This window comes from Nicotiana tabacum, chromosome 6 (genome assembly GCF_000715075.1).
Source record: "Nicotiana tabacum cultivar K326 chromosome 6, ASM71507v2, whole genome shotgun sequence".
Taxonomy (NCBI): Eukaryota; Viridiplantae; Streptophyta; class Magnoliopsida; order Solanales; family Solanaceae; genus Nicotiana; species Nicotiana tabacum.
The window spans coordinates 31,797,755-31,823,417 of NC_134085.1; the positions used below are offsets into that span (position 1 = coordinate 31,797,755).

Sequence of the window (25,663 nt, forward strand, 5' to 3'; positions counted from 1 at the left end):
GATCAACTCATTGTTCTCATTTTTTACAACAGTCATCCCTCTCTTTTTGGGCACACATTGGACAGGGCTGACCCAATTACTATCAAAGATGGGGAAGATGATTCCCGCATCTAACCATTTGATTACTTCTTTCTTTACAACCTCTTTCATGTTTTGGTTCAGCCTTCGCTGGTATTCCCTAGAATGTTTGTGTCCCTCTTCCAGGAGAATCTTATGCATACAGAAGGCTGGGCTGATACCCTTTATATCTGCCATGGTCCAGCCAATGGCAGTCTTGTTTTCCTGCAGTACCTGTACGAGCCGTTCTACCTGCACATCTAGCAAACTGGATGATATGATAACATGCAAGGTCGAATCAGGGCCTAAGAACATATACCTGAGGTGATCTGGGAGTGGCTTCAGTTCCAACTTGGGTGGTTCCTCTATTGATGGTTTTACTGGAGGGGTGGCCCTTTTTTCTAGCTCAAGGGACTCGAACTGAGGTTCCCTTGACCAAAATCCTCGGCCTTCCAGTGCCATGACCCATTCAGCTAACCCTTCACCATCCATTTCTTCTAAATTCATCAGACATGCCTCCAATGGATATTTTACAGTTAGGGTCATATCATCTTCTTGCAGGATTACATCCACTGCTTCCACTAGAGAGCAATTAGCATATTCACTGGGTCTCCTCATAGATTGCTGAACATTGAATATGACTTCTTCATCGTTCAATCTCATTTTTAATTCCCCAGTTTCACAGTCGATCAGTGCTCTCCCCGTGGCTAAAAATGGCCTCCCTAAAATAAGGGGTATCTTCCCATCCACCTGACAATCCAAGATAACAAAGTATGCAGGGAACACGAATTTCCCCACTTGCACCAACACATCATCAAGAATACTAGTGGGCCTCTTCACTGTGCGGTCAGCCAGCTGTAGTAGCATCGAGGTTGGCCTAGCTCTACCAATGCCCAGTTTGGTGTACACAGCCAACGACATCAGATTTATGCTGGCTGCCAAATCACACAACGCCTTTGTAAAGGCATAACTTCCAATTGTGCATGGAATAGTGAAGCTACCTAGATCCGACATCTTTTGAGCCATCAGTTTTGCCACCACTGCGCTGCAGGTCTGTGTCAAAGTTACCGTGGATAGATCCTGAAAATCAAACTTCCGTGACATTAGATCTTTCATCATCTTAACATAACCAGGCATCTCCTTCAAGGCATCCATCAAGGGAATATTCAACTGAATTTGACGCAACATCTCCATGAACTTCTTATATTGGTCTGCCTTCTTTTGTTTGACCAGTCTCTGAGGGAAGGGTGCAGGTATCATCCTTTGTGCATTGCTTGCTAGCTTCTCTCTGTTAGAATTTTCTGGCACAAGAGGTGCCACTTGTACTGCAACTTGCTCATTCATCTTTTCTTTGCCTTTTTCTTCCTGACTCTGCTCAACCACCACTTCAGTAAGTTCTGTTGGTTCCTCTACCTCTAATTGAACTGGAGTGGCTGGTGTAGTATCCTTGCTAGCTTGTGCAATTTCCTGCTCTCTGTCTAAATCTTTCCCATTCCAGAGACTTACTGCCATCAGCTGATTCGGGTTTTGGTCCTTGGGGTTTATGTTTGTGTCTGCAGGCAAAGTTCCCTGAGGACGGTTGTTCAAAGCCATGGACAGCTGACCCAGCTGCGTTTTAATATTCTTTATGGCTGAATCATGCACTGCCAATTTTTCTTGCACTTTATTATTTGTCCCAATGAGTTGCTGAAGCATACCCCTGATTTCCACCATGCTGTTATCTTGCTGCTGAGGGGGTGGTTGGTATGTCAATTGTTGCTAATTTTGCTGTGGATAGCCCTGTGGTTTCTGATATGGTACTGGCACCAATTGGTTTTGAGGGTGCATACCCCCAGGCTGCTGCATATTAGGCCTGTACTGCTGATTTTGTTGCGGTCTCCACTACTGTGCTCCTTGCCTCTGACCCCCATAGTTGTTGACATAATTCATATCTTCCCTTACCTCTTGATTATTGCCTTCTCCGCTCCATGAACACACGTAGGACTGATTAACACAGGGTGTACACAGTCCTCTATTTGTCATGTCAACAATATGCACCTGTTTGGTGCCCATCTCATCTATCTTCTTTGTCAAAATACTCATCTGCGTTAGAAGTGTGGCCATGTTCTCTACCTGCGAATTATTTGGGTCAAGAGGCACTGAATGCACTATGGGTGCCAGTGTTGTACCTCTAGTCATCCACCCCGAATTTTGTGACATCTTATCAAGAAGGATTTTGCACTCAGTGAATGTTTTACTTAAAAATGCACCTCCAGCTGACGCATCCACATTTGCTTTCAAATTGTTAGCTAGCCCCATGTAGAATCTTTGGCCGAGCATCTGGTCTGGAATGCTATGGTGAGGACACTTCACTAACATCCCTTTAAATCTTTCCCAAGTTTCTTGCAGGGACTCAGTGGGCTGCTGTCTATACTGCAATATGTCATCAATCTGTTTTGTAGTCTTGTTAGGCGGGTAGAACTTGTTCAGGAACTGCTTGACTAATTCCTCCCAGGTGGTAATAGAGTTGATAGGGAGCAAATTTAGCCAAGTCTGAGCTTCCCCAGTTACCGAGAATGGAAACAGTAGCAGCTTGATAGCTTCCGGAGTCGCATTTGGCTGTCTTTGGGTCATACAAATTGACAGAAAATTTTTCAAGTTTTGTTGGGAGTCTTCAATGTGTGACCCGGAGAACAGTCCTTTATTCTGCAGCAGATGCAGCATGTTGTTGGTGATCTAGAATGTCTCCGCTTGAATTGCAGGCACAACTACGACAGTGGCCAGATTATCAGCTGTGGGCTATGCCCAGTCATAAAGTGCAGCTTCGGGCACAAGAGGTGCCACCCCTCTGACATTTAAGTCAGTTGGCTCATTCCTGACATTTCCGTTGACGTTATCTACGTCACCCATGTCAAATTCGAGTTGGTGTGATTGTTGAGATTGTTGAAGTCTTTTGTTGGCACAATTCAATGCCCTGAATGTTTTCTCGGGGTCTAAGAGTCCTTCTAGCAGTTCTCCAGTCCTCGAAGAACTTCTAGGCATACACCTGCTTTCCACAAGAGTTCAAACGTTAGAATTTCAATAAAAAGATTGGGTATAGAGAAAATTGACTACACTTAACTCAATTGTAATTGATAACACCGTTAATTCTCCGGCAACGGTGCCAAAATTTGATAACGCCAAACTATGCCTTATAAAAAGACACACACGAACGTAGCAAATATAATCTAAGTAATTCTGCCCAGAGTCGAACCACAGAGAATTAACCTATCAATTACTTTTAACGGATTTACTAAATTCACAAAATCAATTTCCCCAAACTTTGCAATTCACAATTGATGATATTTCTAACAACTAAAGTCTAAAAATAATTAACAGCTACAAATTAACTATGCTTGATGTGTAAATAGTTGAAATAAGGTCTAAGGTAATGGTTTCCCCCGTTGGTGATTTCCTTGGTTGTATGTTTCTTATAGCGATGCCTCAGTCGTCTCTATCAATTAAGAACTCTCCAGCTATCATAAATCTCTCTCCAGCAATTATGATAATTTACTAGACGCATTCTCTCAAGCTACGCTAGCTGGATTCACATTACCATTCTTTTAGATTGCACCCGAGGTATCGTTATCTCTAATCCGACCTCTAAACCCTCGGTTATGACTCTTGTCTATACTCCGGGAGTGATGTTATTCAAACAACTACCTAAATATGCACTCTCTCTCAAGAAGATACATAATAAATAGGAACGGATAATTGAGGGCCCTTTCAACTAACCACAATCAAAACGTAAATGAACAAATAGAGATTAACAACCAATTCAAACTATATTAATATAACAACCAAGTCATTCCCAACGGGTTTCACCAAAACCTTAGATTAAAGTATTTAGCTACTCATGACAACGTAAGAATAAACTACAAAATTATTCATAATGGAAAATTGCAAGAAAAATAGAAGAGAATAAGAACTATGATGTTTTGGGTGATCTCTCACACTTGTTCTTCTTGCCAAAATAATCCCCAAATAAGTCTCCTTCTCTTGGGCGAGTTTCCTACATCCTATAAGGGTTTTACAGAAGCTATCCCGAATTGACACTTTGGCCCCTTAAATTTCTGGACTGTACACACGCCGCCGCCGCTGCCGCGTCGACCCCGACACTGACTGCGGAGGACACTGCCTCCAACCATGGCGCGGACCGCGGTGAGTAACTGGGCCTCTTTGTCTCCGCGTTCCTTCTCTCTTTTTTCTGCTCTTTTGTGTTCAGGTACTTTTTTGAGTGGGTGTTTTCTTCACGTTATTGCCTCTAAACACTTCATGTTGCTTCCTCACATCTTATATTCCTTGCGAAACCAAATAGCATTAATTAAAGCATTTTATTGGCAACTTACATTATAAAACAACAACAAAGCATGGGCAATTATGGTGTAAATAACAACTATATAGCCTATTATCACTTTTCTTCATGGGGATCTTAATGAGGAGGTTTATATGAAATTACTCCAGGGGCTGTCCATCTCTTCTCCTTCTACTTTTGTTCCTCTTGTCTGTAAACTGAAGAAATCCCTTTATGGTCTTAGACAGGCTTCTAGGCAATGGTATGCCAAGCTTTCCCAAGCCTTATATTCTCGGGGTTATTCTCATTCCCTTAATGACTCATCTTTGTTTGTCAAAGGCACATCTGGGCATATGGTTCTTCTAGCTATGTATGTGAATGACATCATTATAACTGGAGATGACAGTGTTGAGATCAATTCTTTGAAGCAGTTCTTGGACTCTTAATTCAAAATCAAAGATTTGGGGTCTTTACATTACTTCCTGGGTATTGAAGTATGTTATTTTTCTGGTGGAGTTATTCTCAACCAAAAGAAATTTACTTTAGATCTTATTCAGCAGTTTGCCTGCTCTACAGTCACTCCTGTGGTCTATCCATTAGATTTGAACACCAAGCTGTCTGCTGATTCTGGTGATTTACTGCCTGCTCTTGAGTCCTTTAGAAGTCTGGTTGGGAAATTGCTTTTCCTCACTCATACCAGACCTGATATCCATTTTGTTGTTCAACATTTAAGTCAGTTTCTAAAGTCTCCCAGGGTCCCTCACATTACTGATGCTTTACATGTATTGAGATATCTCAAAGGTACTATGGATCTGGGTTTGTTTTGCTCAGATTCCAATGATTTCTCTATTACTGCTTTCTTAGATAGTGATTGGGCAGCTTGCCCTGACACTAGGAGGTCTATCACTGGGTTTTGCATTTTTCTAAGGGACAGTCTGGTTAGTTGGAAGTCCAAGAAACAGCCCATTGTTTCTCTTTCTTCAGCTGAAGCTGAATACATGGCTTTAAGCAAAGTGGTTGCTGAGTTAACTTGGTTTTCTAGGTTGTTACATGATTTTGTTGTTCCTGTTATGCTTCTTTTTTCTGTTTTTTTGTGACAATCAAGCAACCCTTCATATAGCTAAGAATCCAGTCTTCCATGAACGAACGAAGCACATTGAAGTTAACTGCCACCTCATAAGGACAAAGCTGGGTGATGATTTGGTACAGTTGTTTCATGTCAGTACCTCCAACCAGCTAGCTGATCTGCTCACTAAGCCTCTACCGGGCACTCTTCATCATCATTTGCTCTCCAAGTTGCAGGTGGTCTCCCCCTCCAACTTGAGGGGGGGAGGGGGGAGGGAGTGTTGGCATGATGGAGTATTTAGCCTCTAGCCCCAAACATAAGAAGTAGTAACACTAGTGGTTAGCTGTGTAATAGCTATATTTATTTTATTCTGGCTATTTTTGTAATACTGCTTAGTATTCTTAGTTAGCAGGTTAGTTGGTCTCTTGGGCCCATTGTATAAATATGTACTAAAGGATCTAGAAAGATCCATCAAACATTTTTGCATCTAATTTTCGTTGTATACAGAGAAGAAAGAGTTCTCTTCACATGGCTTGAAACCCTAACGTGATTTTGCCTAAATTCCTCCATTCATCATGTTTTCAAGTATTCAGAGATAACATCAACACGATTGTATGAAATTATTCAAGGAACTTTAAAGAGAATACCCTTGCAACCCAAGGGACTGGAGTATGATTCACATTAAATCCGAACCAGTATAAAAATCTGAGTGTCTTTAATTCCTGTATTTTACTTCTGCTTTCAGTTATATTCTGTTTTTATTTTCAGTCGACTAATTGGTAAACTAGTCAACAATTCATCCTCCTATGGTACTTTCAGATTTTGCAAGAAATATGTAAAGGAGCTTTTCTATTTACAATGAAAATGGATTTAGAGAATCACAAAATATAGAACGAGAATGGGAAGTAGAACATAAAGTGGATTTAGCAACTCTCATGGACAAAAAAGCAGAAATAGTGGTGATATATTTTAAAATTAAAAATTCCATAAAAGTGAGTGTTAATAATCTTAGGAGGTAATATGGACATTATTTTTTATTAAATTACCGGTTAATGAAAATATTTCGATAATTAAAGGGGGAAAATAGTTGTAGTTTGAAGTTTGTGAGGAAGTAATTTTTCACACAAAGTTGGGAGAAAAGTGTTTTCTAAAAGTACCTTGGATCGGTTATTCAGGGGATCGGGGAGATTAACGAGGATGTCACACACCGTATAGGGGTGGGGTGGATGAAGTGGAGGTTAGCGTCGGGAGTCTTGTGTGACAAGAAAGTGTCACCGTTACTAAAAGGTAAATTTTATAGAGCAGTGGTTAGGCCTGCCATGTTATATGGAACTGAATGTTGGCCGGTAAAGAACTCACACGTCCAGAAGATGAAAGTAGCAGAGATGAGGATGTTGAGGTGGATGTGCGGGCATACTAGGATGGATAAGATTAGGAGTGAAGATATTCGAGAGAAGGTGGGCGTGGACCGCATGGAGGACAAGATGCGGGAAGTAAGACTCAGATGGTTCGGGCACATTCAGAGGAGGAGCACCGATGCACCAGTGAGGAGGTGTGAGCGACTAGCTGTAGTGGGCACGCAGAGAGGTAGAGAGCGACCTAAGAAGTATTGGGGAGAGGTGATCAGACAGGACATGGCGCGACTTAGGATTGCTGAGGACATGACCCTTGACAGGGAATTATGGAGGTCGAGCATTAAGGTTGTAGGTTAGGGGAAACTTGTGAATATTTCTACAGCACAATAGAGTGAGAATAGCCAGTTAGGAGTTAGACTAAGAATGTAATTGGTCGTCTATTGATGTAGGGCTTTACTTGCTAGTTTTACTATACCAGCCATCTATTTCGTATTTCGTATTCTGTATTTCATATCTCTTATATTGTTGTTATTTTATTATGCATTTTTATGGTACTAATATATCGGCTCCTGTTGCTCTTTTTTTTTAGAGCCGAGGGTCTCCTGGAAACAGCTTCTCTACCCTTCGGGGTAAGGTTAAGGTCTGCGTACATATTACCCTACCCAGACCCCACTTGTGGGATTATACTGGGTCATTGTTGTTGTTGTTGTTTCAACCATAAAGCTAAGCTGTAATTTTACAAACTATAGGGATCCAAGTATAGTAATTACGAAAAAGAAAAAGACGGAACATCGTCGTTTCGAAAATTCTCACTTCTTTCCTCCCCTTCTGCAAAACCCAGAGGCTATAGGTCCAATCCCTCTAGCCCCCAAAACCATACCATAGTGCGTATGCAACACAATTTTCTCCCTCTCAAACACAAACCCACATATGAATTTGATACAGAAATCTCTTTTCTCAATCCTAAAATCCATAGCCACCCAACAGTTTGCATCCCATAGTCACAACCTTCAGCAACACAGAACCATAGTAAAAGTCCGTTTAAAATGGGTGAAAAACAGAGGTTTGGACCACATAATCGATGTTCAAACGGATCTTAAAGCAGCTTGTTTATTAAAAGAAGCTATTGTGCGTTCACCAGTTGGTTATCTAACTGCTAAGTCACTTGCTGACTCACAAAAGATTCTTGGACTTACAGTTCCTACACTTAGGTTTATTAGAAGATATCCAACTCTTTTTGAAGAGTTTCCTCACCCAAAGTACCCTTCTTTGCCTTGTTTTAAACTTACCCATATTGCTAAAATTCTTCATGATCAAGAACTGAAGCTCTTACATGATAACCCGACTGATTTGGTTCAAAGGCTTTCCAAAGTTCTTATGATGACAACTAACAGAATGGTACTTCTTTTAACACTTTGGCCTGAAATGAGTTTATTTAAATTTAAATTTATTTGTATACTATTGGTCTGAGTTTATATGGAGTAACATGGTTAGTGAAGATTCACTAACTTGTTTGGAACTAAGGCATAGTTGTTGATTTGTGAATATTGTTAGCATATCCTCCTAAAAAGGGCAGTCCGGTGCATTAAGCTCTCGCTATGCGCGGGATTTGGGGAAGGGCCGGACCACAAGGGTCTATTGTATGCAGCCTTACCCTGCATTTCTGCAAGAGGCTGTTTCCATGGCTTGAACCCGTGACCTCCCAGTCACATGGCAATAACTTTAGCACTTACGCTATCCTACTGCTCGGGAAAAAAATAGGAAAAAGATTGGAGCTTTTTCTTGAGGATTATTGCCAATTGAATGTAATTTTATTTGTCATTGTATTTTTACCTATCATGCTTATGGAGAGGATCTAGTGGACTGCAAATTTGCTTGTGATTGCTATTAATTGGAAAATGCTGTAAAAATATGAAAATTTGCTTTGCAAATTGTGGTTTTGGGGTATGATAGTTATTGGAGGACATAACTGAAGACCAATTTGAATTAGTTATAAAGACTTCCATCCTAGTGTAGATTTTAAAAGTCAAGATAAAATACCATTTATTCCCATTTTGTGAATTTCAAAATAAAGTACCAGTACTGCTCTTTTCCATATGTGGAACTTGTTTCTCCCTCTCCCATTTTCTTGGTGCTAAATTCTTCAAATTTTCTTTAATATTTTCAGGTTGCGCTGCAGTCGTTACATCCTTTGAAATGGGATTTAGGATTGCCCGATGATTTTGATAAGAATTTAATTAAGAAATTTCCTGATCATTTTAGGATAGTTAAGGGAACGAATGGATTGGCTTGCTTAAAACTTGTTCAATGGCCAGAAGAATATGGTGTCTCCGAGTTGCAAAAGATGAATGAGAAGAGCACAATAGACGATGACAGCCCTCCTGGGTATAGAGAATTTAAAAGGGGCAAAGCTGCATTAGAATTCCCAATGAGTTTCCCAAGGGGATACGGGGCACAGAAGAAGGTCAAAGCGTGGATGGATGAGTTTCAGAAGCTGCCTTACATCTCACCTTATGAGGATTCAAGGGGAATCGACCCCGATAGTGATCTTATGGAAAAGAGAATAGTTGGGGTTTTACATGAGTTTCTAAGCTTGACACTATACAAGAAAACAAAGAGAAATTACTTGAGGAGCTTGAGAGAGGAACTAAATCTTCCACATAGATTTACTCGAATATTTACAAGGTATCCAGGAATATTCTACCTCTCATTGAAGTGCAAGACAACGACTGTGGCGTTGAGAGAGGGGTACCGTCGTGGAAGACTTGTAAATCCGCGTCCTCTGACTCGCCACAGAGATAAGTTTCATCATGTTATGAGGACAGGGTTAATTTATCGAAGCAAAGGAATAGACATTTTGCCGCAGCTGGACAATGTAGTTGATGAAGAGGATACAGGAGAAGAAGAGAGTGATGAAGAAGAGATCGAAATGAATGATGAATGCTACGCAGATGGATCTTCAGATGCAGACACAGGTGGTGATGAAGGCTAGCATTTCCTGAACAGAGGCAATTGATTTCTCGGAATAATACAGAGAGGAAAAGCGCTTGAGGTACCTTGACTTTTGTTACTCTCTTCCTTGAGTTGTTATGTTGGTAGTTATTGGACTGGATAGATCTATGGAAATATCTATCTGAAATGCAAGGTTATTATCATAACAACAAACAACAACATCTAACCCAGTGAAATCCCACAAGTGGGGTCTGGGGAGGGTAGTGTGTACGCAGACCTTATCACTACCTTATGTAGGTGGAGAGGCTATTTCCGAAAGACCCTCGGCTCAAGAATAGTGAAAATGAAGCAATAGACAAACAATAGTAACAACAAGGTAATAAGGCAATGAAAGCAAATGGTACAACGAGTAATAACAAAGATCCAAGGATACGAAACTACAAGAATAGTGCCAATCCTACTGATAATAATGACACACGGTGTAAAAATAAGGGACTAGGAATAGGAAAATAGCCTAATACACGCCTCTTCCACCAATACCTTGCCTTCCTCGTCTTTGATGCATCTCACTTAGTCTAGGTCCCGAGCCTTCTTCTCTCTTGCCTTGGCTAACCTGAATAGTTCCTTGTCACTGCATCTGCCCCCAAGTTCCTCATACAAGCATACAAAGGCTGCAGTCTTAGTTGCTGTGACCGCTAACTTCTCCTCTTTATTTGCCTTCTTACCATAAATGAGTAAAATATCTGCAAAATATTTGATCTCATGTGAAAATGGAGTTTGTATTTGAGATCTCTCTGTGGCATATAGTGGATCAAAATAATGAAAATTGGGAACTCTTTTAGATTCACTGTATAATCACTGTCACTAGGAAGGAGGTTTTACTTCTATATGTGACATTTATCTACAGGTTGCATTTATATTACGGTTCATACAATGTGAGTTCCTATATCAACCTAGAAAGCAGGAAGATAGAAGTCAAATGCAATATGGTTAGTCACGGACACATTGACATGGTAAACTTTGAGAAATGACATATCAATATGTAACATTGACAATTATAAACATATGATACAAAGAAATATTGAGAAAGAAATGTGCTGGTAACGGAATAGTGGAGGTGTGCACAAGGCTTAGACACCACTGCTAGGAAAAAAGAAAAAATGTTGAGACAGAAAAAACTGGATGATCTCATACATAAAATGTAATAGGAAGTATCGTTCTTTGATAAATAATTAATAGTAAATATCTTTTTCAATTTCTTAAGGTAATACTTTTATAAATAATTTGAATACCCAGTACTAAGACAGTGTTGGAGCGCACATCCTAAATACAACATTGTCAACCCTACAACAAATGACATCTATAAGCTTCCCTTTGTCATCCATATCATCTAGCTTACACCATGAAGCTAAATTAGATAAGCATTTGAATTTCACCATATGAATAGACAATAGACTCTGATTTGCTTTCAAAACATCTAAAATTCTGTTCTCTCCAAATAATTCAGAAGACACGGCCCGAAATAGCTCACTAAATCCTTTTCAGCTCCTTGTTACCTTTGCAAAACAGCCAGCTATTCAGAAGATCCTTAATAGTTTGCAGGGATGACCCATTTTATCCCAAAGATATAAAATATAGATGCCAATATTGCCCAGCTACTTCACAATGTAAAAACATATGAGCACTGTTTCAACTTCCTTTTCACTGAAAAAACATCTACTGCACAGCTGCACCCCTCTTTTGTGCAAGGTTGATTGAGTAAGCCAGTACCCAACAAAAGACAGCTCCCCGATTATCTTACACGGTAAGGAGAATGTTTTCTGATATCTGAAGCAAACGAACAAGAAAATCCTCCTTTTCCATCTTCCAATGCATTCATGTTCAATTTTCTGCAACAATGCTCCCAATGTATCAATGTCCCAATTGGACCAATGCCTCCTGAAATTCAGATGCCAATTACTTCCACGGTTAAGCTTTGGCACAGTAGCATCTTTATCAGCAGAACAGCTAAAAGGATCAGGGTATCTAAACTTCAATGGAGTGTGCCCTATCAAAGCATCGTGCCAAAAATTAATCCTCCCCCCATTTCTAACTTGTAGTCTGATTTCCTTGAAAATCATCCTACTGCCTTCTAATGGATTTCCAAAGACCACAACCATAAGGACCGATTACTTCCTTAGTTTTCCGACAATCCTGTTCCCCGTATTTAGACACCACAACATTCCTCCATAAAATCTTTTCCTCATTAGTGTACCTCCACAACCACTTCGAAAGAAGGCACTGATTGTGAATTTTGAGGTTTCTTAGACTCAACCCCACATCCTCCTTGCTCAAAAAAGCCGTCTTCCAGTTAACTAAGTGATAGGCACCCTTCTCCTTATTCCCTTCCCAAAGAATTAATACTAAATATCTTTGTAGTCTAAGTTGATTAATAAAGCACATGCTACATGGACTCAACTATGCAGCTTCTATAAATATTTCGTTGCTGTTTCAGTTTACTCTAGTATTTTATATGGTTCATATTACTTTTTGTTGATATTTTGCTCACATTGTATTTCATTTAACTGGATTCCATATTCCAATATAAAGAAACGATAGTTCTTTCAGCTGTTCAAGGAGGAACAGACATCAATTGGACAATGTTGTTATTTTGATTTCTCCCTCGCCTATTGTTTTTTGGGGAAAAAGTCTTATTCGTTTGTTCTAGATTACAGGAGCAAGCATTTTATGTTTATCTTGGCACCCTATTAAGTGGACTAGGATGCGAAAATAACCCACAATCACAGAAGAAGTGGAACTGTTGACTACAAGTGGTACACCCTCTGTGGGAGAAATTACAAGATATCTATACCTTGTACTTTGTGACATACTAAGATCAAATTCTCGTGAATAAACTATTAACTTCGAATTTAGAATCATTCTTCTGTCAAATGGTGATTTATTTCTAATATGCCTCCTGATAGAAGTTGGCAGGATTTCACAGTTTATCTTGTAAATGTTTTCTCTGAAATAGTGTGGAAGACCGGTACTGATCAGTATTATCAAAGGCGAAAAGTGCAAAAAAGCTCTAAGGTCTATTGGGGCTTTAAGCGCAAATAAAGCGCGGGCTTTAATGAAAAAAGGCGCAACTGGAGAAAAAGTAAAAATCTGCATATGTGGTCTAAGAACAATAATTATAATCATGAATAACAAATCTATGGACAAAGAAATTGAAAAAAGATTACGATAAAGTGAAATATCAATTATTTAGCGTAGACTTTTTAGGATTACACTTATTGGCAAGAAAAAGTATGTCTTAAAGCCTTGATATGACATTGAAGCGCCCACAAAGCGAGGCGAAACACTCGACATGTTTTGAGCCTCGCTTAAGGGCTTAAGCGCGTTTTAAGCGCGCCTGTGGCAACACCGGTACTGATCTTTTTGTGCAGTTGAATTTGAAATCCTTTCCCTTTTTCTTTGAGGGTGGGGTGTGGGGAAGGGAAGTCGAAACTTGCCTTACTTGCAAAAAGAAGATGAAAAGGAGATTATATTGTTTTTGATATCATCCTCGTTCAAGTTTTCTATTTTCTTAATGAAATCGTATGATTTAAACTGAAGTAGGTATATACTTAAAATGGAAAGCTTAAATTATTAATGCTCAATTCGGTTTTCTTACCTACACTGGTAACCCTTACACTATCAGATGTTTGGAAAAACTACAAGCGTCAGTGTGTTCCTAATTATCTTCTGTGCAAACTGACAAAATCACTTCTGTGTGGTTATCATGCTTCTGAAGAAGTGGATTCTAATCATTTTGGTTGACTGTACCTATTATGATCTACGTAAGTGGCCAATAATGGAATTTTTTTAACTGTAGAGAAATATTTTTAGATTCCTAGTTTCTTGATTTCACACTGACATTCGCAGGTGTAATGTTGGGGAAAATTTTATTTTGTGTCTCATACAACTGACACTAGTTGTATGAGGCAACTTTTTTGTCTCACAGTTTTGTGGATCCAGATTTCTGTGGACCCAGAAGTGTAAGATTGGGGTCCACAAATTTGTGAGACAAAAAAGAGCCTCATACAACTAGTGTAAGTTGTATGAGACACAAAATAAAACTTCTCGTAATGTTTGGCCTTATAATCAGGAGGAACAATCATCCATCTCATTTGTTATTGGGTGAATCGTTCTTCCTATTTACTTAAATGTCATTTATTGCTAGTTATTCCTCCATTATTGCGCATGCCTTTTGGAGTATTAAATGTGTGTTACTTTCAATCTCCCATTGACTCTATCTTACGTTGCCCATGTTGTCAAGTTCTATATCTAGAGATCTTATCATTAACTAAGTTTAACCCCTCATTACATAAAATTTAAAAGTTTAACCGAAAGTTTATATCTTTTGGTCAAACAATCTGGTGTCGTCTGTGGGGATTTCCTAGTTTAACTTCTTAGTTTCATCTAGATCTACAACTAACACGGATTGCTTAAAAAAAACCAAGAACAAGATTCCCTTTTCCTTGTATACACAGATCTGATATGGTAGGTAACAGAGAAGAAAGAACGAGGATAATGGGCGACCTTACAACCAACCTCTTGAACACCATCAATGAAATTTTTGAAGCAGAGGGCGAGGATACAACACCCAATGCTTCCCCAAGGCGAGGAGGATCACATCCTCGTCACTATAGCATCACAACATCTCTCAGTAAAGGAGCTTCCATGTCCGTGGTGGAAGAGACGCCACCAGCAGTAAAAAAAAGCTCCTCTAGGCTTGGCTAATTGACACGCTAACCGACATCCTTCACAAGCCCGCTCAGGATACGGTCACAGAAAACGCAAGGACGTGTGTTATACCACCAGCGAGCGAGCAGCGTGACCCGCTCCCTCCAACGACAGGTATTGCTTATAATGTCGTTAATAGTGCAGGTGACGACACCCTCGCAACCATTTTGAAAAAGATGGAGGAAATGGAGAACGAGAACAAAACACTTCGGGACCAAATGAGAGAACATCAAGAAAGGGTCGACAAGATACCAGGTGCCTCGAAGCTCTTGCCAAAGAGAGATGCTAGCCAGTTCATCGAGCAACCATATAGTGATGAAGCCGCCCCGTATGCCATACCAAAGACCTTTAAAATGCCATCCTACCTGAAAATATATGATAGTACGATCGATCCCGAAAATCATGTAACTCATTACGTCGCAGTCGTGAAAGGTAATGACCTCGCAAAGGAAGACCATTTTGTTGAAAAAATTCGGCAAGACCCTCACTAGAGGAGCATTAACATGGTATTCACAGCTACTCGTGCGTTCCATTGAAACATTCGAAGAAATGGCCAACAAGCTCTTAACGGACCATGTTGTGGCCAAAAAGGCAGAGGCGAGAGTGAACGACATATTCGCTATCAAACAGTCGTCGGGAGAAGGATAGAGGGACTTCCTCGCCTGATTCAACCGAGTAAGAATGACCTTACCAAATATATCGGAAGGAATGGCCGTCGTAGCTTTCCAGAACAAAATGGCTTAAGGGCGACAAGAAAGTTATTAAGTCGACTTATGAAGTACCCCCCCTCCCCAACTACTTGGAATGAAATACACAACGCATATTGTGCCGAAGTCCAAGCAGACGAGGACGACCACAATGGTCCAACTCACCGATTGACCTCGGTACAAGCCGAATCCAGAAAAGATCGAAGAAATGATATCAGGAGAGACCTCGTAGCTCCACGACCCAACAGGGAACGACATCTACCATATGTCAGAGCCGTCATCGCATCCTCTCAGCGCCACAAAGAGGGCCCATCCCGACCAAGGGCAGGGACTCATCGGAATGAAAGAGGTATGCCCCCTATTATTCGCTCATAATTTTTGTGTATCACCTGTAGAAATAGTCTACGCCTTGGAGAAGCTCGGACTTAAGGTGAAGTGGCCGCAAAAGATGTGGTCATACATGAATACCATAAAATCAGATACCCTGTGCGGGTTCCACTAAGAGAGAGGACACAAAATCGAGGATTTCATCGCTCTAAGGCAGGAGGTCGTAACATGCTACGACAGGGGCACCTCAAAGAGTTGCAAAGTGACCGAAGACGGACCAATTTTGCCAGAGGACGTGAACAACATCAAGGACCACTGAAACCGCCCTCGCCAACCCGCACCATCCACATGATCATTCGCGGCAGCGATGATGCCTCTATCAACAATGTGAAATTCACCATAACCCACAAGCTCAAACGGCCAATCACCCATGAATGGTATGATGAACTCGAAGAGAGTATCATCTTTGATAAGTCGGACACCAACGGTTTGGCTTTCCCTCACTATGATGCCCTTGTTATCACTTTATGAATTTTGGATACCGATGTGAGATGCATTATGATAGACGATGGAAGCGGCGCATGCATTATCCACCCTCGAGTACTTGCACAAACGAAACTCGAGGATAAGATAGTGTCACGCTGCATCACACTAACAGGTTTTAACAATGGAGTTGAGCGAACGTCCGGCGAGATCACGCTCTTCGTCCTATCCGGTGGAGTCACTCTAGAAACCACATTCAATATCATAAACCAAGACACAACATACAACGCCATAATAGTGCGACCATGAGAGCCATCTCCTCCAACTTGTACCAAATCATCAAATTCCCAACTCCATAGGGAATATTCAGTATACGGGGGGAACAACGCACATCCCGAGAATGCTACCGCATCGCTTTAGACTGTATGGTCACTCAACAAATGAAGGACAAAGAAAAAGAGGCATAATAATCAACTGGGTTGAGGTCTAACGAGGACGTCATCAAAGACCCCGATACATTCGAAGCAGCAAAATCGACCATAGAAGACCTCGACCCCGTTCAATTAGATGGCAACGACCATAGCAAGAAAGCTTACGTCGGCTACAAGCTTCAAGAACCAGGTAAATTCCGTCAATTCTTGACCACTAACGCAGACTTGTTAACTTTTAGCCATGCAGATATACCAGGTATCCCGAAGGAAATCGTCAAGAACAAGCTGAACGTTGACCCACTCCACTCCCTGGTGAGACAGGTCCAGTGTAAGTTCAACTCCGCAATCGACGACGTGGTACGCGAAGATGTTAGAAAATTATTGAAAAACGGCTCCATCAGGGAGTCAAAATACCCCAATGGGTCGCCAACGTAGTCATGGTGAAAACGAAAAATGGAAAGTGGCAAATGTTTATAGATTTGAACAAAGCGTGCCCCAAAGATTCATTTCCCTTGCCTCATATGGACCAACTCATCGACGCAACGGTCAGGTCTGAACTGCTGAGTTATTTGGATGCCTACTCAGGCTATAATCAAATCCTTATGGAAGAGGAGGATCAGGAGAAAACCACTTTCATCACCCATCATGGGACGTACTGCTACAGAGTCATGCCCTTCAGACGGAAAAACGCAGGAGCAACATACCAAAGGTTAGTAGCAAAGATGTTCAAAGACCAACTCAGTAAAACGATGGAAGTCTATATAGACGACTTGTTGGTCAAATTCAAAAAGAAAGAAGACCACATCAATCACTTGAGAGAAACCTTCAAAATGCTCAGGAAATATGGAATGAAACTAAATCCCGAAAAGTGTGCATTCGGCGTGACCTTAAGAAAATTCTTGGGTTTCCTAGTGTCATAGCGAGGCATCGAGATCAACCCCGACCAAATCAAAGCCATCTAAGGGATACCAGAGCATTTGACCACCAAAAAACAGGTTCAGAGGTTGATTGGCCGTATCGCCGCCCTTTCAAGGTTCATTTTATGATCATCCGATAGGTGACACCAATTCTTTTGCGTATTCAAAAAGGATAACGACCTACAATGGACCTTTGAGTGCGCCCAAGCCCTAAAAGAATTGAAGGCTTACTTGTCGTCGCCACCATTGCTTTCAAAACCAGAACCGGGGGAGCACCTCCTCGTGCACCTCGGCGTATCCGAAGTAGCTGTGAGCGCGGTCCTGGTCCGAGAAAATAAAGGTACGTAGTCTTCTATCTATTTCATTAGCAAAACACTAGTCGACGCCGAGATGAGGTACCCTCACCTCGAAAAATTGGCCCTAGCCTTGGTCGTAGCTTCATGAAAACTTAGACCCTACTTCTAGTATTTCCAGTACCACACCATCTCGGTAGTCACGACTTTCCCCTTAAGAAGTATTTTTCATAAACCCGACCTATCAGGCAGGTTGGCCAAATGGGCCATAGAACTAAGCGACATGATATCACATATCAATTGTGAACAACGATAAAGTCACAAGTTCTTACTGACTTAGTCGCCGACTTTAGCACAAAAATAATGCCCGAAGTCGAAAAAGAAATTGCTCACACTTCTCACAAACACGGGACCTCTGAGTCCTGTACAACGACATCGCTTCTAATGCGTCAGGATCCGGACTGGGATTCGTACTCGAAGTTCCGACTGGCAAAGTAATTTGCCAGTCTATAAGGTGCCCGGACATGACTAACAATGAGGCCGAGTATGAGGCTCTAATTGCAGGGTTAAAGCTAGCACTCAAATACGGGGCGAGATGGGTAAGACTATGCTACGATTCTCGACGCTTTGTCAACCAAGTCATAAGAACTTTCCAGATCAAAGAGAAAAGGTTACAAAAATACCTAATCGAGATCTGTAAGTTGTTGGCCGAGTTTAACGATTGTCAGCTCGATCATATCCCCCAAGCACAAAACGTCGAGGCGAATGGCCTCGCCAAATTAGCAGCAGCTACCAAAATCATTACAACTGGAGAAAGTAATATGGTCCAACTCCCCACCCATCGATAGATCAAATCGAGGTAAGAACCATAAACCTGACTTGGGACTGGCGCAAACGTATTGTTACATATTTGCAGGATGGCATACTCCCAGATGATAAAAAAAAGCCAAGAAACTTCAAATACAAGCAGTCGGGTACAACATCATTCATAACGACCTATACAAGAGGACGTATGGCGGCCCCCTGGCGAAATGCTTAGGCCCAAATCAGATGCAATGCGTCCTTGAAAAAAGTCCACGAAGGCCATTGCGGAACTCATTCCGGCAATCGAGCTTTGGTCAGATGCCTCATACGGGCAAGATACTACTGGCCTATCAAGAAAAAGGAAGCCGCAGATTTCATAAAAAGATACGAGCAGTGCCAAAAGTACGCCCCAATGATCTACCAAATAGGCGAGCACCTCCACTCAGTCACTTCCCCTTTGCCGTTTATCATATGGGGAATGGACATTGTAGGCTTCCTCCCGACGGGGTGAGGTAACATATGATTTCTTTTGGTTTATCTGACTATTTTTCTAAATGGGTAGAAGCAGGAGTATTAGCCCAAATACGCGAACAGGAAGTGATCGCCTTCATATGGAAAAATATTGTATGTCGTTTTGGCCTCCCCAAAGAGATCAGTTGCGACAACGTACCCCAATTTACAAGAGAAAAGGTCGCAGAATTTTTGTAGAAATGGCGTATAAAAAGAACACTCTAAACACCGTATCACTCCGCGGGTAACGGGCAAACAGAGTCCTCCAACAAATCAATATTGAACATCATTAATAAAAAACTCGAAGATCCCAAGGGACTATGACCAGAATTACTACCAGAAGTACTTTGGGCCTACCGAACAACGCCAAAGATGAGCACAGGAGAGATGCCTTACTCATTAGTCTATGGGACTGATGCTGTAATACCGGTCGAAGTCGGAGAGCCCAGTTTGAGATACTCCCATGAAAGCGGGCCGAGGAACGACGAAAGCAGAAGGCAAGATCTCGATGAAGTCGAAGAACGAAGGGATATGGCCTACATAAGGATGATCATCCAAAAACAACCGGCAGAACGCTATTACAACAAAAAGACAAAAGTCATACCACTCAAAGTCGAAGACTACGTGCTCAAAGCTAAAACACAAGCAAGCAAAGACCCACGGGAAGGTAAACTGGGAACAAATTGGGATGGCCCATACAAAATCACGGCAACAACAAACAAAGGGTCATTCCAACTAGAAACAATGGAAGGAAAACTACTACCAAACAACTGGAATATCACCCACCTCAAGTACTTCAACTTTTAAGAAAAAGTTTCCTCCAAGTCATACTCTTTTTCCCCTCACTTGAGTTTAGTCCCAATTGGGTTTTCTCAAGGAGGTTTTTAACGAGGCGATGAAGGGGACACTTCAAGTTGAAGTGCGAACAGGACGACTAGTTCATTGCTCAACCTCTCAATATACCTCTCCGGGTCGACCAATGAAGGGACTAGATGAACTGGGACTGGAATGCCAGCCAACACTAGATAGACTGGGACTGGAATGCCAGCCCGAAAAATATGTTAATTTCTCCAAGTGTATGAACAAAGCACAAATACATGAAGTTTACCCATATTTTGCCAAACATACAGCCAAAACAGCGTTGCCTCAACACCTAATTGGCCATCGGCCATAACTAAATATAGGTTATATTCGACCTTGTTCGAATTAACACCTATTCGGCCCTCGCCCATAACTAAATATAGGTTATATTCGACCTCGTTCGAATCAACACTTATTCGGCCCTCGACCATAACTAAATATAGGTTATATTCGACCTCTTTTGAATTAACACCTATTCGGCCCTCGGCCATAACTAAATATAAGTTATATTCGACCTCGTTCAAATCAATACCTATTCGGCCCTCGGCAATAACAAAATATAGGTTATATTCGACCTCGTTTGAATTAACACCTATTCGGCCCTCGGCAATAACTAAATATAGGTTATATTCGACCTTGTTCGAATCAACACCTATTCGACCCTCAACTATAACTAAATATAGGTTATATTCGACCTCGTTCAAATTAACACTTATTCGTCCCTCGGCCATAACTAAATATAGGTTATATTCGACCTCCTTCGAATTAATACCTATTCGGCCCTCAACCACAACTAAATATAGGTTATATTGGACCTCGTTCGAATCAACACCTATTCGGCCCTCGACCATAACTAAACATAAATTATATTCAACCTCGTTCGAGTTAACACCTATTTGGCCCTCGGCCATAACTAAATATAGGTTGTATTCGACCTTGTTCGAATTAACACATGTTCGGCCCTCTGCCATAAATAAACATGCGATATGTTTGGCCTCGTTCGAACCAACACTTACTGGCCTTCGACCATGATCAAACCTAGGTTTTGTTTCAACCTCGTTCAACCTACTTGAATTAATTTTTTATGACTAAGGTAACTAAGCAACAAAAAAAGGGAATACAAACTCGAACAGAAGAAAAAGAATCAGGTACGAGTAATAGAACTATCATTTCATACTTAGAATATTCTTTTTACAAAGGCTCGAAAAGACGCCCACAAAAAATATACACAAGTCTACGGCTAAAAGAAAAGGATAAACAACTAATCGCTGCCTGACCCAGCAATGCCATCAGCTTGATCGCCTAGGCCATCTCCATCTGCCTCTCCGCCATCGCCATCGCCATCGCTATCGGGATACTCATCTGCATACCAGGTGTCCTGTTCAATCCGATCCACGCCCGCATCCTCTTCATCAACACCGGCCTCCGGTATAACAGGATCATAGCCACAAGCAACACGGGCTCTACATGCCTTAGCACGAGGATCCTCGAAGTCGCCCTCCAAAATAATCCTCACCCCCGTCAGATCTCTAAATATATCTAGTTGAGCCTCCGCGTAAATCCATTCCTCATACAAATCTCGCGGAACATCAAGAAAAGCAGAAGTACAGGAAGAAGACGGCTGAGCCAATAACTGTGCCTTTTAGGCCTCGAGAGCAGCAACTCGGTCATCAAGGTCTGAAGCCTATTTTTCTATCTCCCCTATCCGCTCATCAAGTCGCTCCTCTCTGAGCCTGGAAGTCTCCAGAGCACTCTCCCACTCAGAACGAAGAGCGCGGATCACGACCTCCAAAGCCTCTACTTTTTTCGCAGCCCCTAACCGAGCCAAATCCACCTTCTCTAAATCTGTGCCTTATCAACGACTTTGCCACTCAGATCCGCTTTGATTTGACACTCCTGGAGCTCAGCATGCAACGAGACCACTTGATCTTGAAGATCGACACATTGGGCCTCGACCCCCTTGCTCACCTCAAGTTCTTCTTCCTTATCACTTAACGCCCCCTCAAGGACGCTGCATTTTCTGATGACTCTTACCAACTCGTCATCGTTCTCCTTCAGATCATCTCGAAGAGCATGAAAATTTCCACTCTTACCGAACCGTATGTAGATCTCGCAATGCTTGTTATGGTACTTACGATATTTCGCTCCATCTTCTGGAAAATAGCCTTGCGCCTTTCCTCTCGTCGGGCGCTCTCAATTTCCAAAACCACAGCCTAAAAAAATAGAAAGTAAGAACGAAGCACAAAGCATTGAACTTGAGAACTAAAAGTCGAAAAGCATACTCTGAGGGCGAGGCCGACTATGCTCCTTGATAGGCTAGCATCATCTAGTTTTTCGAGAGTTTTACCCTCCACGTCGGAGCAGAGGGACCCAGGGAAGGGACCACGTTCTCCGTGTTCACTAGTAAATCTCGATCCATGGGGATCGCAATGGTTCACATGGACCCCTCCAATTTCACTTCAAGTCAGGTAAACCCATCCCTCATCATCCTCACCTCGTCGGCATCGAGGTCGGTGCCCATTTCATAACTATCCTCGGTGACACCCTTACCTCTCCCATCGGCCAACGAAGCAGCAACATCAGTCTGTCACGAGGATGATGATTCATCTCGCAGTGAAGGATCCGGAACTCCCACAGATAGCCCTCCAGCTCCAGTCTTGGCATTGTGAAGGGATATGCCCTCTGGCCTCAGTTGATGGCAGGATCTCAAATGGAAACTCAACGTCATCTTCAAGCACTATGGTCGTTGTTTCACGATCACCACTTACTGAATCCACGGTCCATACGGTCCCATCACCCACGTCCACTGATCTCCTTTTGCGGGAAATCAAACCATCATCGCTCGACGATGACTCATCTTCTTCGTCTACTACATTATGCAAGGGGGAAGTCGGGAGTTCCGCTGTAGATGCAGTAGACGACCGAGCAGACCTAGCCACATCAAAATAAGGAATAGAAACAGACAACCGGGCAGGCCTGGCCGCAGTCACAACAGGGGTAGACTTCAAAGAAACAACCTTCCTTTTATGAAATGCAAGAGGAGGAGCCCTCGGTCTTCTCGAAGATCCTCGAGCTGAAAAAGGAAGATTAAAAGATTGTAACTTCCTACACAAAACTATAATGAGCAAACAACTATGAGGTCAAAACAGTATAGATAAAAATAGATGAACTCACCGGTCATAGAAGACGCAAGCCCAAACTTCTTGAGAAAGGTCGGCCATTCACGAATCCTCACTGTGTGAGGAAGGACCGAGATAACTCAGTCATGAATTTCCCCGATCAAAGGAGGTGGCGCAGTCTCAACTGCACGAAGAAGGAACATAATGCCAAACCACGACTAAAATTGGCAAAACAAACGCTTGACAAAAAAGAGATACTTACGAGCGTAATCCAAGCCTCAGGGAATCCGCTCGCGTTCGCCGCCATGTCCTCAGTTTTGACAAAAAAGTAGTTGAGCCAAAACTGGCGATTTGCCTTATTGTCCATCTTTACCACTAGACATTTACTTCCTCGGTGGCGAAGGTGCAACATTGTCCCCCTATAGAAACTAGGGGCGAATAGATGAATCAGGTAGCAAAGTGAGACCCCGACCCTGGCCAACTCCGCATATTTCGTAAAGATGCAGATAAACTTATAGATGTACGGAGAAAGTTGGGCTGGAAAAATGTCATAATAACGGCAAATTTACTCCGCCAATGGGAGAAGAGGAAAGGAATAGCCGATGTAGAAAGGGTACGCATAGAACGCGCAATACCCGGAGCGGTGTATTTATACCACATTACGCTCTGCTGGGATCAGATTGATGCGGGCAGGAATTTTGAACTTTACCCTAAGGTCAGCAAGATCAACCTATTTCATCGCTGACTCCGAAACCTCAGGGTCGTCCTCAAGCACCTTCGAAAAGTCGAACCTAATTTTTTCACTACGAGGGATTATTTCCTCCACCGTAGGAAAATTCTCGTCTTCAACGGCAACAGAATTGCTATCGTCATTAGGAGACATACGCACCGCCAAAGGGATAGGATCAGTTGCCATGCCGGATCCAGAGGGTACCTTAGCCATGTTTTTAAAGAGAAAATGTTTTTAAGTACAAAAGGGTTGGAGCAACTGGAATCACCAGAATCAGGGGAACATGTACGCATTAATAAAGTAAAAAGAAGACAAAGATTCGATATAAAGCATAGAGAAGAAGACGCAAAGATTCGATATTAAGAATATGCAAGACACAAACAAATGGTCTCAGGTCTCGATTTATAAGAGTTCAAGCGCCAGGACCAAGAAATCAGGCCATCATTACCCAACACATGTATCGAAATGGCAGAGGCAAGGAAAAGGACGCAAAGCATCGGGAAAATGCGCCATAATAACACATGATGTCATGATATCATTCTGAAATGATGCGACCCTAAAGGTTGTGGCTCATGAAAAGTCATATTGTCACCTCATTTGAAGCGCCACTACTCGACTTGCTCGCCAATTTTGTCAACCACGATAAATAGAGTCCACTCATCAAGGTCGTCTGGAGCGGAGGGACTAACTGTATTGGCCAAAATCTGCCCTAAGGATATTTAGCGTAATATGATATTAAAGAAAGAGTCGGTCGAGGTCGACCAGGAAGCAGCAAGATTCATGGCCGAGGCGTCAACCATGACTGAGGTCGAGCATTGTGTAAAGAACTATAACGGCTAGTGTTTGAAATAGGATATTAAAGAGAATATTCTAGTGAATATTCTCTGCATTTGTACTATTAGGGTTTGTTAGGGATATGTCTTGTATAAATAGAAAAAGAGATAAGGTGATATGAAAAAGGTGATATTAACTGGAGAAGAACACTTTCGAGAAGAAGATTCTCTCTAGCTAGCAAAGATACAAACTTTACCTTTTCATCAATATTAATACTCACATTATTCCATACTTTTTCATCAGATCCGAGAATAATTCAAACATTCTTGGATTTATCTGTCACCCATCATTATCAGGAGGAACAATCATCTATCTCATTCATTATTGGATGAATCGTTCTCCCTATTTACTTATATGTCATTTATTGTTATTTATTGCTAGGTATTCCTCCATTATTGCTCATACCTTTTGGAGTATTAAATGTGTGTTACTTTCAATCTCCCACTGACTTTATCTTACGTGACCCATGAAGTCAAGTTTTATATTTAGAGATATTATCATTAATTAAGTTTAACCTCTCATTACATAAAACTTAATAGTTTAATCGAAAGTTTATATATTTTTGGTCAAACAGTATATCCATACTTTTAAGTAGTTGTTTGAATCTGAGGCTCAGAATGCAATGGCGTCGTTGGGGAATATCCCGCTATGCACTTTAAATGATTTGTTTGAGTCAATTTGCCCCGACTCCAAGGGCTTTGGTTCAACAACAAAAGAGGACTCCTAGAACTTTAGTTCAACGATAAAAGAGGTACAATGGGAGATACGTGATAGGCACACATTACAAGTATGAACCATGCTGATGATTAAAGCTTACTCCCTCCAGTCCAAAATAAGTGATTTTTTGGTTGTTTTCACACATATTAAGAAACTCATCTTTTAACATTAATTAGCAATGAAATTGACCATATTAACATTTACTATCTCTTCATATAAACACTCCTAACACATACTCCTACATTAATTACTCAAAGGGCAATGTAGGGAAAAAATAATTAATTCATTCTTGAAATCTAGAAAAATCACTTATTTTGGACCACGAGAAAAAAGCTAAAAATTACTTATTTTGGACCGGGGGGAGTAGTATTTAAGTGGAAAAAAGACAAAGGTGACGGTCCATAGAAAATAAAGAGAATTT

General features: G+C 41.5%; 1 protein-coding gene across 2 annotated transcripts; it reads left to right on the forward strand.

The window, feature by feature from the left end:
• The first annotated feature begins 7,537 nt into the window (after positions 1 to 7,537).
• On the forward strand, positions 7,538 to 12,738 carry LOC107794593 (protein WHAT'S THIS FACTOR 9, mitochondrial). 2 transcript variants are annotated; one of them, XM_016617092.2, is made up of 3 exons: positions 7,538 to 8,188; positions 8,958 to 9,842; positions 12,450 to 12,738. In XM_016617092.2, the coding sequence occupies exons 1-2, from the start codon at positions 7,721 to 7,723 to the stop codon at positions 9,780 to 9,782; spliced, it is 1,293 nt and encodes a 430-aa protein (XP_016472578.1). In that variant the 5' UTR covers positions 7,538 to 7,720; the 3' UTR covers positions 9,783 to 9,842; positions 12,450 to 12,738. The 2 variants fall into 2 exon arrangements, with proteins under 2 accessions (XP_016472578.1, XP_016472579.1); XM_016617093.2 differs by having other exon boundaries at positions 7,546 to 8,188; positions 12,457 to 12,738.
• Positions 12,739 to 25,663: the final 12,925 nt, after the last annotated feature.